This window comes from Hyla sarda, chromosome 4 (genome assembly GCF_029499605.1).
Source record: "Hyla sarda isolate aHylSar1 chromosome 4, aHylSar1.hap1, whole genome shotgun sequence".
Classification (NCBI taxonomy): domain Eukaryota; kingdom Metazoa; phylum Chordata; class Amphibia; order Anura; family Hylidae; genus Hyla; species Hyla sarda.
Window position 1 is genome coordinate 197,840,910 of NC_079192.1, and position 17,430 is coordinate 197,858,339.

Below are 17,430 nucleotides of genomic sequence, written 5' to 3' on the forward strand. Positions count from 1 at the left end.
GCGGTGGGTGGAGGGTCGATGGATAAATTCTTCAAATCCCCGGTGGTAAAGGGGGGGAAGCCGAACCAACATGAGCTGGAAAAGAAGGGAAAGATAACAGCAGTGGAAAGCTCTGAGGAGGAGATAGAAGATAATCAGGAGGAGGAGGGAACCAAAGCAATGCTCAGTAAAATATTCGAGGGAGTAGAAAAAACAAACGAAGCAATAAGCGAGGTTAAAAATCAGATTGGGGAGGTAAGACAGGACACGGTAATATTAAGATAGGATTTCCAGAAAATCAGAGAGAGGCTGGATGAGGTAGAAGACAAAACTAAAGGGATAGAGCATAAGACAGACGAGTTAGAGAGAAAGGTGGGTAAACTGTCAGGAATATGTCAGGAACTGAATGCTAAAGTTAGAGATCTAGAGGATAGAGGAAGACTATGAAATGTAAGAATAGTGGGGATCCCGGAGAAGTTAGAAGGAGAAGATTGCGAGGTTTTGTTAAAAATTGGATACTGAAAAATTTTGATGGGCAAGGTCTGTCCGCTTTTTTTTTTTTAAGTTGAGTGCGCACAGGGTCCCGCCGAAACCTCCCCTACCAGGGGCCCACCCTAAAACAATTCTAGTTAGGTTGCTATTGGAAACAGACAGAGATGTAATCCTCAGGACAGCTAGAGGAGTCGACAAAAAAATTGATGGTAACAAAATAATGTTCTATGCAGACTATTCGAGGGTAACACAGCAGGAGAGATTAACTTTCATACATGTTAAAAAGAGGTTAAGAGAAGCAAACCTTAAGTATTCATTACTATTTCCGGCCAAACTCAGAGTGGTATATAAAGGTATATAAAGATAAATCATGTTTTTTTGCCTCAGTAGAGGAAGCAAATGAGTGGCTGGGTAAAGAAGGGATCAAGTAAAATGTAATGTACTAGTTTCCCCTAGGGACAAAGAATTAAATATCGATGTAATTTTTTGGGGTAAAAGGTGGGGAAAAAGGTATGGGCTGGCTGGCTGACCGGGTGGGGGGCTCAAGAAAGAGGGATGTCAGAAAGAAAGAATTTCTTTTTGGCAAAGCCAAGGGGGGGGGGGGGGGGGTAGATAGGGTGAGACTGGCGGCAGTCAATAAAGTAATTGAGAAACACTTACCAGGTATTATTTGTTTGTTTGAGACACACTTGATTAAAAAATAAAATACACATTTTGCAGAGGAAATGGGTTGTAAAACTATTTCATTCAGTACACACTTGTTACTCCAGAGGGATAAGTGTGTTAATACATAAAGGGTTGAAGGTAGAGGTGCTTAATTCAAAAATAGATAAAGAAGGGAGGTATGTATTTTTAGTGTTAAATTGGGAGGGAAAAAGATGGCTGCTCACTTTCGTTTATGTGCCACCCCCCTTTTCATTGGGAGTATTTCAGGAATTATTCAGGTTTGCCAATGATAAAGGAGGTATCCCAATTATGGTGATGGGGATATCAATGCAGTAATGGATGAAGGAAAAGATAGATTAAGGATAGGAAGACAAAATCCAAATGGTGGGATTACGGGACTAAAGAGAATGGTGGAGGAATTAGGATGGGTGGATTATTGGAGAGAGAGGAACCCGGAATTAAGGATATATTCATGCTATAATAAATCCAAGGGAACATTATCTCGCATAGACATGATAATTGGAGACAGGAAGATCATGCCATGGGTAAAGGGTATAAAAAAGAGCCGCAGAGTATATCTGATCATACACCAGTAATGCTCCAAATGGTGAGTAGAAAAACACACCAGATAAGTATGAGAATCGATCCATTTTGGATAGAAGTATGGGGGGAGGATAGTGAGATAGGGGACAAAATAAAAGCATACTTTGAGATTAACGATGGAGCAGCTCCAGAGGGGATGGTTTGGGATGCTTTTAAGGTGGTATTGCGAGGTATTTGTAAGGAGAGAATAGTAAGGATGAAGAAAAGATCAAAGAAAGAAGAGGAGGAGATGGTAAGGAAAGTAGAGGAAGCAGAACAGCGTTTTGTGGTAACAGGGTTGGAAAAGGATAAAAAAGAATGGGAGGAGGTAACGGGGAGGTATAAAGAAACATTAACATCGGGAGCAAGGAAAATGTTGTTTCAGGCAGAAAAGAAGAAATATCTAGAAGGAGGGAAGCCAGGAAGGTGGTTGGCTAGGTTTATAGAAGAAGGAAAAGGGAAAACGTTAATAACAGCTGTTAAAGATAAAAAGGGGCGGATAGTGAAAGAACAGGAAGAAATAATAAAAGTATTTTCTGAATTCTATAAAGAGCTATATACATCACAGGAAAAAGTAGGGCAAGAAGAAATGCGGAAATATGTGGAGGAATGTGAGCTACCAAAACTAACGAAGGAAGTTGTAGAGATGTTAGAGGGGGAAATTACAGAAAGTGAAATATGGAAGGTAGTAAAGGAGACACCCAGGTCAAAGGCTCTGGGCCCGGATGGGATACCATTCGAGCTGTATAAAAAGTATGCAAATATTTTAGTCCCTAGGTTAGTGAAATTATGTAAAGATACTCTAAAAAGAGGAATACTGCCCCCCTCAATGAAGGAAGCAGTAATAATGCTAATTCTTAAACCTGGAAAAGATGAATGCGAGCCAGATGCGTATAGACCAATCTCGCTGCTGAATACCGATACGAAGATATTGGAAAATGTTTTAGCATTGAGATTGGCGAAGGTAATGCCCTTACTAATATCAAAAGACCAATGTGGATTTATGAGTGAAAGAACTACGGCAGATAATGTGAGAAGACTGTTCGGGAATTTGCAGACTAGAGAGGGAGAGGGGGACCGCTCCATCCTGTCATTGGACGCTGTTAAGGCCTTTGACAGGGTGGAGTGGTCCTACCTCTGGATGGTAATGAGGGGATATGGGTTTGGGGAAGGATTTATGAAATGGCTAGGAATTCTGTATGATTCCCCTAGGGCAGCAGTTCTAATAAATGGTGTACAATCAGAAGGATTCCAACTGACTAGAGCAGCCAGACAAGGCTGTCCTCTGTCCCCCCATGTCTTTGCCCTATATATTGAGCCATTGGCAATAAGGCTCAGGAATAACGAGAGGTTGGAGGGGTTTGGATGACGGGGGACAGAGTATCACTTTTTGCGGATGATATATTGCTTTATATTCGGAACACGCAACAGACCTTTAAGGAGATTATAAAGGTAATAGAGGAATTTGGGAATAAATCAGGATTAAGTATAAATTGGAATAAAACTGTATTAATGCCATTAGACAAATCAATGTCCCACGAGAAATTAAAGATAAGAGATGGAGAGACATTCAAGTATCTAGGAATAAATGTAGGGAAGCAAGTGCAAAAATATCCGGAACTAAATGTCTGGCCCATTTTAAGAAAAATAAGAGCGAAGATAAAAATCTGGTTGGGTCTACCACTTAGTATAGCAGATAGGATTGGCCTTTTGAAGATGATAATTTTACCCCAGAAATTGTTTATTTTGACCAATAGTCCGGTATGGTTAGGAGAACGAGTATTTAAAACAATTGAAACCATGGAATGAGAATTGGTCTGGAAAGGGAAAAAAACAAGAATAAAATTAAGTTATCTATGTAGAGGGGTGAATAATGGAGGATTAGCTGTATTAGATTATACTATATAGCAGCACAGTTGAGGTATGTAATGAAATGGAAAGAAACAGATGTTTATGTGAATATGATAACAGGAAAAAAAGATGTGTGCGAGGATATGGGAGAATTCCTTGAATCTAAGTTGGGCGGAAAGGATCCCATAAAGGAAATGGTGGTGAAAGTATGGGAGCAAATGAAAAAAGTAATTAAGGTAGAAGGTTCATTTGTATACACGAGGTTATACAATAACACAAGATTTAAAGAACTAGAGAGACAAGAATGGCAATTTTGGAGTAAATATAATTTAAAATTTGTAGCACAATTTTTTGAAGAAGAGAAACTTAGAACGTTTGAGGATTTGAGTGCACAGTATAAAATTCCTAGTAATCTGATGTCATTATTTAGGTACGCACAGTTAAGAGAGACAGTCAAAAAAATTGATAGGAAAGAGGAGTTGAGAATTAATGACTGCCCGATAATGAAGGTCTTTAGGGAAGGCACAGATAAAAAAAATAATTTCCAAGATGTATAAAATAATGGTGGATGTCAAAAATAAGGGTGAAAAACACTTCAGCACAAAAGAATGGGAGAGGGATGTAGGGAAAGTAACAGAAAAGGAATGGAGGGGAGTCTGGGAAGAAAACACGAGTGTTATTAAAAATGGTTCACATAGAGTCACACAATTTTTTTATAACACATAGGTTATATTATACGCCGAAACTCTTGGGAAAAATAGATAAAAGAAAAAAATACAAATGCCTAAGATGTGAGAATGAGGGAATGGGGTTATTCCATATGTATTACGAGTGTCCTGTGCTTAAAGAATTCTGGATGAAGGCGGTAAGGATGGTAGAAGGAAGGTTAGAGCTGAAGGAAGGAGATGAATTGATATCTTGGTTACTAGGCGGAGTAAGAATTGAAGAAAGAAGAACGGATAAGATAATAAGAGGGAAAGTGCAATTTGCAACATGACTATTGGTGGCAAGAAAGTGGATGTCTAAAGAAGTTCCAAATATTGATGAACTTAAAGCTACAGTAAGCAAGATGATAAATTTTGAGTTCTGCTGGGCAGCTCAGGTCGGGTGTTTGGTCAAGTTCAACTTAATTTGGGATAGGTGGATTGAAGGTATGACAGAGAGAGAAAGACTATGTTTGGTGGAGAGTCTCAGATAAAGGGACAAGGTTGGAATGTTATCTAATAAAGAAGAATATATAGAGGGGGAAAAGGAGAGATACAAAAATTTTCCAATTTTTTTCAGTGCAATTTTTATATAAATATATAATTTTTTGCCCTTCTGCCATGGGGTGGGATAGGGGTTGGGTGGAGTAGGGGGGGGGGGGGGGTGACTATATATAATTTTGTAAGGAGAGATGCTCTGTCCGACCAAAGCCAATAACAAATACAAGAAATACAAGAGGGATGGCATTGCACGTGCTATTGAAGATTTTGGCATTGCACGTGCTATTGAAGGGTTTTATGAACTGCAAAAAAGGCACAAAGCCACTGAAAAGTCTCTAAGGGTGCGTTCACACGGGGGTATTTGTCAGCGGATCCGCAGCTGCGAATCCGCTGACAAAGGCCCCTAAAGTGCTGCCCTCTTTGTGCTTGCTAATAGCAGCAATCCGCCGCTACCAGCAGACACACTGTGATGTGCGACGCAGTGTTTCCGCACATCGGCCGCTCCTCCGGCTCCCTGAGCTACACAGAGAGCGGCCGCGATGTGTGCGTGTACACTGCAGGGTAACTCGCACATCGCAGTGTGTCTGCTGGTAGCCGCGGATTGCCGCTATTAGCAGGCACAAAGAGGGTAGCACTTTAGGGGCCTTTGTCAGCGGATCCGCAACTGCGGATCCGCTGACAAATACGCCCGTGTGAACGCACCCTAAAACTACACCAGCCCAGACTTAGCTTATCTTTTTGGTGTATGCGAAGAGAGAAATTTTAGAAAATGTGACCTGCACAAAATTTATCAAATGCTCTGTGACCATTTAATAAATTTGGTTCTCCTACACATTACCAGCACACAAAAAAAAGGTGTAGAAAAATACTTCACTTACACCTACAATGATAAATGCTTCACTTACACCTACAATGATAAATGCCGGCCGTTGTACTTTATATAAGTGGTAAATTTTGATTCATATATTTAGCGGTTTTTGAATAAAATTTAAAAAAAATGCGAAAAAGATGCATTTTTAAATATTATTTTCTGCTCGTACAACAAATAGCCATGACTCACCAAATTAATGATTAATTCACATCTACAATATGTCAACTTTATGTTCCCATTATTTGATAAACATTCTTTTACTTTTTTAGAATGTTAGAGGGTTTATACATTTTCCAGAGTTTCAAGAAAATTGCTAAATCAGATTTTTCAGGAACCAGTTCAGTTCTGAAGTGGAATTGAGGGGCCTGTATGTTACCCCCATAAGTCACCCCATTTTATAAACTGCACCCCTTAAAGTAGTCAGAAAGCCATTACATAGTTACATAGTTAGTTACATAGTTAGTATGGTTGAAAAAAGACATACGTCCATCAAGTCCAACCAGGGGATTGAAGGGAAGGATGTAAGGGGATAAGGGAAAGGGATGTAGTTTTATAATTCTGCATAAGCATTAATGTTATTTTGTTCCAGGAATGTATCTAACCCTGCTTTAAAGCTGTTAATTGTTCCTGCTGTGACCAGTTCCTGAGGTAGACCGTTCCATAAATTCACAGTCCTCACGGTAAAGAAGGCGTGCCGCCCCTTTAGACTAAACCTTTTCTTAAAGAAGTTTATTAACCCTTTAGGCGTTTTACAGAAATAAAAGCGGAGAAATAAAAGTGGAGTTGGAATTTAACTTTTAAAAAAAAAAAATTTGTCGATTTTTCATTTTCATCCATTTTTTTCTGTAACACAGTAGGTGTTGACAAATAAATAAAACTCCAGATTTATTCCCCGAACTCTGATGTCCTTAGAAATATCCCATATGTGGCCTTTGTGCGCTACGTGTCTCTCACACAGGCCTCAGACATGAAGGTGTGCTGTGTGGATTCTGGGGCCCCCTTTTACAAATTGAAAAATTGATGCTTTCATTGGTACCATTCTGGGGTACATATGATACTCTGATTGTTTTTTATTAAATTTTTTATGAGGTGGTATACATAAAAAAAAAAACTATTCTGCGGTTGTTTTTTATTTTTTAGATCATTCATCATGCGGTATAAATGACATGTTAACGTTACACTGCAGGTTGATACGATTACGGCTATACCAAATGTATATACTTTTTTAAGAAATCATGTTTGTAAGTCGCCGCATTCTGTGAGCTGTAACTTTAAAAATTTTTCACTGACGCAATTGTGAGGACTTTTTTATTAATTTTTTTTCAATTTTTTTTTATTTGCGGGACATGTTGATTTATTTGGGGGGGCTATTTTTGGGGGTGTATTATACACATATACCATGTATTTTATTATTTTTTTTAAGTTTTTCAAATTTTTTATTTTTCAAATTTTTTTATTTTATTTTTTTCACATTTTTTAAACTTTTTAATTTTTTTCCACTTTTTCACCCTTTTTTTTTTTTTTTTTTTTACTATTATACACATAATTCAATGGAGTACACATGGAGTACACATCTGTACTCCATTGAATTATGCCTATGTCTGTCAGGGACTGATCGCTCATGTTGCCATGACAAAGGAGGCCAGTGTAAGGCCCTCCGGTTGCCATGGCAACCATCGGCGTGCTGCTTTAACTTTGCTGAGCGCCAATCAGTGACAGAGAGAGCTCCGTCTGTTACCCTAATAGACGCAGGGTTAACCCAGGATCGGAGCGCAGTGCCGCGAATGGCCTCCTCTGATGGGGCCCCCCTCACCACCGATCGCTTCGGAGACCTGCAGCAGATCCTTGCTATTGGTCCGTCTGTACTGATGGACCATTAGCAGCGATTGCTGGCCAGGGACCGCTGCGATTGGTCCCTGGCCTGCTTCAGGGAGGCATGGCTGTGCAGCACAGTCGAGCTCAATAAACTGTCACAGCACCTTGCTTTACTATTATTGTACTAAAAAAAAGAAATCAAACTACATTTTTTTAAACAAAGTTAGTATGTTTTAAATAACAAATTGTTTGTGTCATGTTCTGTAGATTTTAATGGTACCACTATTGTGTATATGTGACTTTTTGATCACTTTTTATTTCATTAATCTATTAATAATTAATTAATAATAATTATTTTTACGTTTTTTTTTTTATGGGGAAAAGGGGCAATTCATTTTTTTGAGGGGGGGGAGGGGCTTTTTCACATTTTTTCAAAACTTTTTTTTTCAGATTTACTTCAACATTTTATATCCCTGTAATGGACTATACATAGCAATTATTAGATTGCTAATACTGCTGATACATAGGATCGTCCGATCAGCCATTAATGATCATGGCATCTGAGGGGTTAATGGCAGACATCAGCGCGATCGCTGAAGTTCGCCATTACCGGCGGGTCCCTGGCTGCTGGTAGCAGCCGAGACCTACTGTGCATGAAGTGATTACAACTCCGCTGCTCGCGCAATGTACAGGTCATAAATGTGCGTCCTGGTGCGCTAAATCCCTGTGCATCGGGACATCGCATCTGTAAGGGGTTAAAACACAAGGCAGCTGTAAATACTGAAATCTAAGAAGAGATACCAGTTAAAATAGGTGCATTAGGATTTATGTTTTATGAACAGTATACTAAAAGTGTTTGTATCATATTCTCTGATTTGTTTAAGGGGAAGGTACGGGACATACAGAAATATAGGAATCTGTTTTCGTGTGGAGCCTTAAAGGGGTACTCCGGTGAAAACCTTTTTTCTTTTAAATCAACTGGTGGCAGAAAATTAAACATATTTGTAAATTACTTCTATTAAAAAATCTTAATCCTTCCAGTACTTTTTAGCTGCTGAATACTACAGAGGATATACCTTTCTTTTTGGAACACTGATGACATCACGAGCACAGTGCTCTCTGCTGACATCTCTGTCCATTTTAGCAACCATGCATAGCAGATGTATGCTAAGGGCAGCATGGTGGCTCAGTGGTTAGCACTGCTGCCTTGCAGTGCTGGAGACTTGGGTTCCAATCCCACTAAGGACAACAATAAATAAAGCATTATTATTATAATAACGTCAGCAGAGAGAACTGTGCTCGTGATGTCATCAGAGAGCATTCCAAAAAGAAAAGAATTTCCTCTATAGTATTCAGCAGCTAATAAGTACAGGAAGGATTAAGATTTTTTAATAGAAGTAATTTACAAATATGTTTAACTTTCTGCCACCAGTTGATTTAAAAGAAAAAAGGTTTTCACCGGAGTACCCCTTTAACCCCTTAAGGACGCAGGACGTAAATGTACGTTCTGGTGAGGTGGTACTTAACGCACCAGGACGTACATTTACGTCCTAAGCATAACCGCGGGCATCGGAGCGATGCCCGTGTCATGCGCGGCTGATCCCGGCTGCTGATCGCAGCAAGGGACCCGCCGGCAATGGCCGACGCCCGCGATCTCGCGGGCGTCCGCCTTTAACCCCCCAGGTGCCGGGATCAATACAGATCCCGGCATCTGCGGCAGTTCGTGATTTAAATGAACGATCGGATCGCCCGCAGCGCTGCTGCGGGGATCCGATCATTCATAACGCCGCACGGAGGTCCCCTCTCCTTCCTCCGTCCGGCTCCCGGCGTCTCCTGCTCTGGTCTGTGATCGAGCAGACCAGAGCAGAAGATGACCGATAATACTGATCTGTTCTATGTCCTATACATAGAACAGATCAGTATTAGCAATCATGGTATTGCTATGAATAGTCCCCTATGGGGACTATTCAAGTGTAAAAAAAAATGTAAAAAAATGTAAAAGTAAAAGTAAAAAAAAAGTGAAAAATCCCCTCCCCCAATAAAAAAGTAAAACGTCCGTTTTTTCCTATTTTACCCCCAAAAAGCGTAAAAAACATTTTTTATAGACATATTTGGTATCGCCGCGTGCGTAAATGTCCGAACTATTAAAATAAAATGTTAATGATCCCGTACGGTGAACGGCGTGAACGAAAAAAAAAAAAAGTCCAAAATTCCTACTTTTTAAATTTTTTTTATAAAAAATGTATTAAAAGTTTTTTATATGCAAATGTGGTATCAAAAAAAAAGTACAGATCATGGCGCAAAAAATGAGCCCTTATACCGCCACTTATACGGAAAAATAAAAAAGTTAGAGGTCATCAAAATAAAGGGATTATAAACGTACTAATTTGGTTAAAAAGTTTGTGATTTTTTTTAAGCGCAACAATAATATAAAAGTATATAATAATGGGTATCATTTTAATCGTATTGACCCTCAGAATAAAGAACACATGTCATTTTTACCATAAATTGTACGGCGTGAAAACAAAACCTTCCAAAATTAGCAAAATTGCGTTTTTTGTTTTAATTTCCCCACAAAAATAGTGTTTTTTGGTTGCGCCATACATTTTATGATATAATGAGTGATGTCATTACAAAGGACAACTGGCCGCACAAAAAACAAGCCCTCATACTAGTCTGTGGATGAAAATATAAAAGAGTTATGATTTTTAGAAGGCGAGGAGGAAAAATGAAAACGTAAAAATTAAATTGTCTGAGTCCTTAAGGCCAAAATGGGCTGAATCCTTAAGGGGTTAAATGATCCTTTCTTCCCCCTTTGTTGCCAGCTCGAGTTTGGGTTTTTTAAAGGAGAAACCCAATACACTGGATTATAGTGCAGGTTAACAGGAACACAAAGAGGTGTAGACAAATAAATAGAAGTAAGTGCTATGCATTGCAAAGCCTCCTGCACTCACCGTTAGACCAATGGCTTCAAACTCCAAACATGGACATCACAGACGCGGCTCCAGAGACAGGAGTCCCACGCTGAGCGGGCCCACACTGTCTCTGTAGCTGCGTCTGTGATTTCCACGTTTGATGTTTGAAGGCGTTGGTCTAGCGGTGAGTGCAGGAGGCTTTGCAGTGCATAGCACGTACTTCTATTCATTTGTCTATTTGGACTTCACTTTCTTCTAGGATCACCGGACGACATTACGCATAGTTACTGCCTCGCTACTCTGTGACAGGTGATCCTCTATCCTCCCAGTTGCTACTAATTACAGCTTTTGCTGCGCCATACTACCGTCTTTTATACACAGAGGTGTAACTTACTGAAATTGATGCAGCCATTTAGAAGATATGGTCCCCATTGCTATATTATTACTGGATCTCTTTAGTACATAATGGAGGCAAGGAGCCGGCTTTCTGAGCATCCCTGCCTTTTCTCTATGCAGCGCTGTGCCTGCCCATCATATATCATGTCATTTTTTTCTTCACTGTCATGTTACTAGGGCTACTGGTATTTATGGGATTTAATGATCGCATTGATTTATCTTTTAAAATGTATAATATTTATCATGCACTGTTTGCTTATGTCTTGTGAAAAGCTTTTTGTGTAAGAACAGGATTAATCTACCGGGGGTTAAAGAAGTGATTGCATCTTCTCACGGCATATTCCGGGAGTTATTTTATTTGACTGTGCATAATATAGTGTCTGTACCTGTGTTTGATGGTGATCTCGCAATTTTTTTGTGATCTTTGCCCTTTTTTTTTCTTTTCATAGCATACCAAATTAGTGTCGTCTCAGGTTTTCCCAGGCTGCAGTGTGGCCTGAGACAGTACATCACTTGTCAGGTGTTCAGAGGGAGCCTGTCTGCTTCAATAGAAGGAGCGACCACTGGGTGGGAGGGAGATCATTCTGCAGGGAATTGCAGTATTGCAACAGCTGGAGGCACCCTGGTTAGAAAACACTGGTCTATTGTTTACAGCACAGCATGGGAGCTCAGGTGGGCTTAAGTGGCTGATGTGTGGGAGGGAGAAAAGTGACCTCACACTTACCCCATGGAATCATGGGACTTGCAGTTGAAGGGAGGGAACTCCAACAGGAAATAGCCATTCCACAAAAAGATAGCAGCAATATGATTGTAGACTCAGACCACAGCCATTTAGCTCCAAGACAAGCATGGATGCTTCCTAAGAATGTCCATTACTTTCTGGCAGATAAGTACTAAAATTACCAAATGGTAGTTAACCCCTTTAAAGCGCCACATGACACAAAACAACTAGGCATTGGTTTGGTTAATCATCTCATGTAATCCCTGCTATGAACCAATAAAGATTTATTTGCAACTATTGGATTGAGTGCTGTGTAATTTTTTAGTGCATTTATTGTGGCTCATTTACTCTTTATACCCTGAGCACCAGACACAGTTACATAATAACGTTATCCGTCATTTGACCTCCTATGTTATGTCTGTGAATAGGGGGTTTGGTGCCAAATGAACTTTTTTTTTTAACCCCTGGCAATGCGGATTTGTGATGACAGGAAAATGGAAATTCTGATGTACTTATATGTGAACAACACAGCGAATTCCTTAGATTATATTCTTAGATGAATATATAAAGCTTTTGTGGTTTAATAAATTACCACAGAAATGTAATCCTTATGCCTTTTACACACAACTACACATTTTTTCAGTGTGATTTATTGCATGTTCCTCAAGCCATTTTTGATGTCTTGATCTGAAAATTTTCTACAGATGTAGAGCAACTAATTCATTCTAACATTCCTTCTTCTATAAATATTTATGCTTAAAGTGTACCTGTCATGTGCATAAACTTTTATATAATGTAGACCATAACATTATATTTATATTTGTAATAAACATTGGTTAAAAAATGTTTATATTTTTGGGTGAAAAAATGCTGTCCCTGCAGCTTTTGCCTGTGTGTCTCTGTGTGGAGACAAAATACATGAAGTGTGGGTGGGACAAGGAGGACTCTGTGCAGGAATCATAGCTTTGTCTGATCCTGACCAGTAATTATAGGATAAGGGAAAACTAACTAAGTGGGGTCTTTGTGGGAGAAGCAACACATATCACAAGGGACTGATGGGAAATATCCCCCAGAATCAGGTGTCAAGTCCTGGAGAAAAAAGTGTGGGAACTCACCCATGATTTGCACTCAAGAGCTGCTCATTCAGGACTCCTGTTAATAGGAACAATATTGCTGCTGTAAAAAAAAAGTGCAGGATCTCCATTTCCATGCATTCCTGCAGGACTTGAGCCCTGCCCAGAATGAATGCTTTGCCAGCACTCTGAACATTGATCTGATGTTGAAATAAATTCAGACCCTAAATAAAGTCATAGTCATGCAAAAGTCCTACCCAGGCCATAAATGAGTTGCACACAGCAGGCCTCCAGTCCTTTTTACCCTTAAATAGATATAATATCAGGTCTCCACCATCACCGTAAAAACAACCATGGAAGACCAGCTCACCTCCTATAACAGTCATGTTCCCGGACCCACACCGACATCTGTGATAAAGAGCTGGGTTCCGCTCGAAACGCATGTCATGTTTTTTGCGCACTACGGTGTGAATTTCTGATTTTAAAGAATACCAATAAAGCTAAGTAGTTTTATCCGTATGCTGCATCGGATCATCTTTACTTCTTCTACACCATCAGCCTCTTACCCCCCCCCCCCCCCCACAAACACACACAGTAGTCAAATTTAATGACCCCTGCCTCAAGTCCCCCCTCCCACACAGTAATCATAAAGCATGCCCCCCCTCCAGGCCCTTCATCCTACACAGTACTCATATAGCAGGACCGCCTCCAGCCCCCTCCCCCCACACAGTAGTGATATAGCAGGACCTCATTTCTCAGTAGTCATGTTACTTACTAAGAGACAAAAAATAAAAAGGTTCTGACATTTGGTCCCTGTTTACATTGTTGACTGTATATAATAGCTTTTGACACTTGTATTTCCAAAAATTGTTAGTTGTTGCATAATTTCCAGTGTTTTTTTCTTCCAGCTCCATCAGTGGAAGACGAGTGGAATTTGCTCTACGTAGCTGTAACCCGAGCCAAGAACCACCTCACTATGACAAAGTCTTTAGAGAATATATTGACCCTCGCAGGGGTAAATAGAATTTTTTTGAAAATATGTGTTTATTTAAAAACTACTTTTCCTAGTCTCTTTAAGTAAAGCTTGTTTTAATATTGTTTTTCGTTATTTTATCTTTACATTTGTTCAGCCCCATGTTATTGACTCTGACTAATGGGTGCCTTCCAGTCTTTTTTTTTACTGGCAGGCAGTAATAGATTAGAATATATAAAAGTCACAATTAAAGGGATAGTCCAGGGAACTAAACTTATCAGACACTTCTCATCCTCTATCCATGCAATCTCTTGTACGGGGCCCAGCTGCTTATGCTTCCTCTGCACACTCCGGCCCCCACCTTCCTGAACAGACACCAGTGACAGCCCACTGTAACAGCCTGGCTGAGGCGGGACATGGCTGCAGGCCGTCACTTGCATTTGTCCAGGAAGGTGGGGACCAAAGCGTGCCACCTTCTTTGGCCAGTAACTCCACCCCTTCACAGACCTGCAGAAGAAGATGAATGAAAATTTATGAAGGAGGAAGAGTTATCGGCAGAAGGTGGGGGGTTATCCCTGGCCAAGGATGGAGGAAGCATTACACATACAGCAGTATCCCAGCTTCAGTGCATGTAAGAAGAAAATGTCATACTAGCAACAAGATAGATTTCTCCTAAATGGCTGTCAGTTTCCCTTTAAGTCTGTAGTTTAACCCCCTTTGGAGGAAAACTGATAAAAGATTAGGGCATCCCATAAGCATTATGGAACCTTTTAATATGGCACTCTTATGTGCTGTGTATCTGTAATATTAGTTTTATAGAGAGGCAAATTAGGCTGTTTGGTGTACTGTGGATGTTCCGTACCCCTCAGTGCACCAATACAGCCACCTGCACGCTGAGTTGCCCCTCTGCAGTGACGTAAATGAGTCCAATGAAGAGGGACAGAGGCACTGTTAGAGTAGCGGGCGGGAGGCCATATTGGTAAAGAAACAACCCCATTGTGCCAAATGGTTTAATTTGCATATCAATAAAGCTCATAGTAGTGAGTGCCATATTAAAGGGACTGCTGATGGTAATGATTAGAGATGTAAAATTTCAGGAAATTTTGAATGAATAAAACATTTTAAAAATGCAGAATGGAATAGCTTTAAAATGAATATAATGTATATAAAATATTTAAAAATGAACATATTCTATATACATCTATCAGTTTAAACCAGCAATCATAACAGTCAAATAAGCTTGGATCTTCCATTATAGAAGTACAAGTCCATTATAGAAGCATAAAATGTTTTTCGGAGAATTATTAACTTTCTCATTTTTTGGGACATTATCTACATGCTTGTTACAACATTGTTGACCTGTTAATCTTTTCTTATTGCAGGAATATTTCCTAAAAGCAGAGCTGACAAGTCAAATGTTGAAAGACGGCCCAGTTCTGTGTGCATTGTCGCACTGCAAGAATTCCATCCCTGAGCAGTCTGTCTTGACTATGAGAAAGCTGCCAATCATTTATGTAAGTAATTTTAATTTAGGGCGCCTATAGACCGCCTGCTCGGAGGGAGCAAATAAGATATTGGATGCTCGTTTAGCTTTGTTGTTATTGGCTGAAAATCCCCTATTTAAATTGAGAAATGTGCAATGGATAACAATAAATTTATGGGCTGCACAAAAGATTCATTTGCATATTTGGCTACACGACTTGTCAACCAGTGTGGTGCTGTTTTAGAGGACTTAAGCCATGTTTTCCTAATCTAATTTATGATTCCTGCATTTTGTTGGCAGAAATCTTACCTGATAAATAGTTAGTACGGTTGAAAAAAAGACATGTCCATCAAGACTTTTTTCTGCCTAATCATATCACGGTCCTGTTCCTGGCCACCAAGTGACAAGCTGTGGATCAAATAGTAAGAAGTCACTGAAGAGAAGGAGATTTAAAAAAAAAAAAATTTCAGCTATAGCAATAGCCAAAAATATACCCTAAAAGTTGCCTGTATTTTACAAGTGTGGGTGGACAAGCAGGGCTCGGTACACTGAGGACAAGCAGGGCTCTGTACACTGAGGATAAGCAGGGCTCTGTGCACTGAGGGCAAGCAGGGCTCTGTGCACTGAGGACAAGCAGGGCTCTGTGCACTGAGGACAAGCAGGGCTCTGTGCACTTAGGACAAGCAGGGCTCTGTGCACTTAGGACAAGCAGGGCTCTGTACACTGAGGACAAGCAGGGCTCTGTACACTGAGGATAAGCAGGGCTCTGTGCACTGAGGACAAGCAGGGCTCTGTGCACTGAGGACAAGCAGGGCTCTGTGCACTGAGGACAAGCAGGGCTCTGTGCACTGAGGACAAGCAGGGCTCTGTGCACTGAGGACAAGCAGGGCTCTGTGCACTGAGGACAAGCAGGGCTCTGTGCACTGAGGACAAGCAGGGCTCTGTGCCCTGAGGACAAGCAGGGCTCTGTGCCCTGAGGACAAGCAGGGCTCTGTGCCCTGAGGACAAGCAGGGCTCTGTGCCCTGAGGACAAGCAGGGCTCTGTGCCCTGAGGACAAGCAGGGCTCTGTCCCCTGAGGACAAGCAGGGCTCTGTCCCCTGAGGACAAGCAGGGCTCTGTCCCCTGAGGACAAGCAGGGCTCTGTCCCCTGAGGACAAGCAGGGCTCTGTCCCCTGAGGACAAGCAGGGCTCTGTCCCCTGAGGACAAGCAGGGCTCTGTCCCCTGAGGACAAGCAGGGCTCTGTCCCCTGAGGACAAGCAGGGCTCTGTCCCCTGAGGACAAGCAGGGCTCTGTCCCCTGAGGACAAGCAGGGCTCTGTGCACTGAGGACAAGCAGGGCTCTGTGCACTGAGGACAAGCAGGGCTCTGTGCACTGAGGACAAGCAGGGCAATGTACACTGAGGCACTATGACATGCTTCTGGCTCACACAGCAGGATTATTGACAAGTCAGGATAATGTATTATCTACATTATATAAAACGTTTTTGCTAACGACAGGTACACTTTAAAGGTATGTATACAAGTGCAATTGTGAATTTCATATAACTAATCAACACATTTCTATCTATTATGTACAATGTTGTTTTCACTCATAAGACCTGGGTTTTCCTTTTTCTTTTTTTTTTTTTCTTTTTTTTTATGCAGAGTGACAAAAGCGAAGATAAAGGAGGATATATCTGCCATGCCTGTACACAACATCGAGTCGGCCCAATAACACAACTGATGATCTCTCCGGAGGTTTTGAAAACTAATAAACTTAAGCTAGAGAACATTGTTCTTCCCAGGCACTATGAAGGACTGCTGCAAGTTATTTAAGTAAATTACTGGTACTGGCAATCATATTCTCATCTATTCATCGGGCTTAAAGACATGTAATGAGATTTATCAAAACCTGTCCACAGGAAAGTTTACCCAGTTGCCCATAGCAACCAATCAGCTCGCTTCTTTGATTTTGCAGAGGCCTTGTTAAAAATAAAAGAAGCGATCTGATTGGTTGCTATGGGCAACTGGCAACTTTTCCTGTGGACAGGTTTTGATAAATCTCCGCCATGGTTTCTATATATACTTTTTAACATTGCTCTTTTTAATTGACGTAACGAAAGACTTTGTTGATGTCAAAGCAAAAATTATGTGGATGGCTAAAAATATTTCAATAAATGTGTTTGAAGATCATTTTATTGTTTACTTATAGAATTAATCTGCATCAAAAGTTGTGTAACTTTGTAATGTGTGTAATATAATAGTGATCCTAAGCTATAGCTCTGGTATAGTGAAGCACTATAATCACAATTCTGCAAGCTTAGAACTGAAATCTTCCATAATTCTGTGGGTTAAATTTCTATGCAAGGTTTGCTCTAGTGGTCTGCATTCTAGTTAGGACCAGCCTGTTTTACTGAAGTACCGAACG

The 17,430-nt window shown here is 40.5% G+C and overlaps 1 protein-coding gene across 3 annotated transcripts in view; it reads left to right on the top strand.

Annotated features, from left to right (window-relative positions):
• The window catches only part of FBH1 (F-box DNA helicase 1), an 84,445-nt gene extending 67,556 nt beyond the window's left edge, over window positions 1-16,889 (top strand). For all 3 annotated transcript variants that reach the window (XM_056573221.1, XM_056573223.1, XM_056573222.1), the window contains 3 exons: window positions 13,475-13,581; window positions 14,922-15,053; window positions 16,668-16,889. In XM_056573221.1, coding sequence (XP_056429196.1) covers window positions 13,475-13,581; window positions 14,922-15,053; window positions 16,668-16,838 — 410 coding nt within the window. In that variant the 3' untranslated portion in view covers window positions 16,839-16,889. The remainder of the gene's footprint in view (window positions 1-13,474; window positions 13,582-14,921; window positions 15,054-16,667) is intronic.
• The last annotated feature ends 541 nt before the right edge of the window (window positions 16,890-17,430 follow it).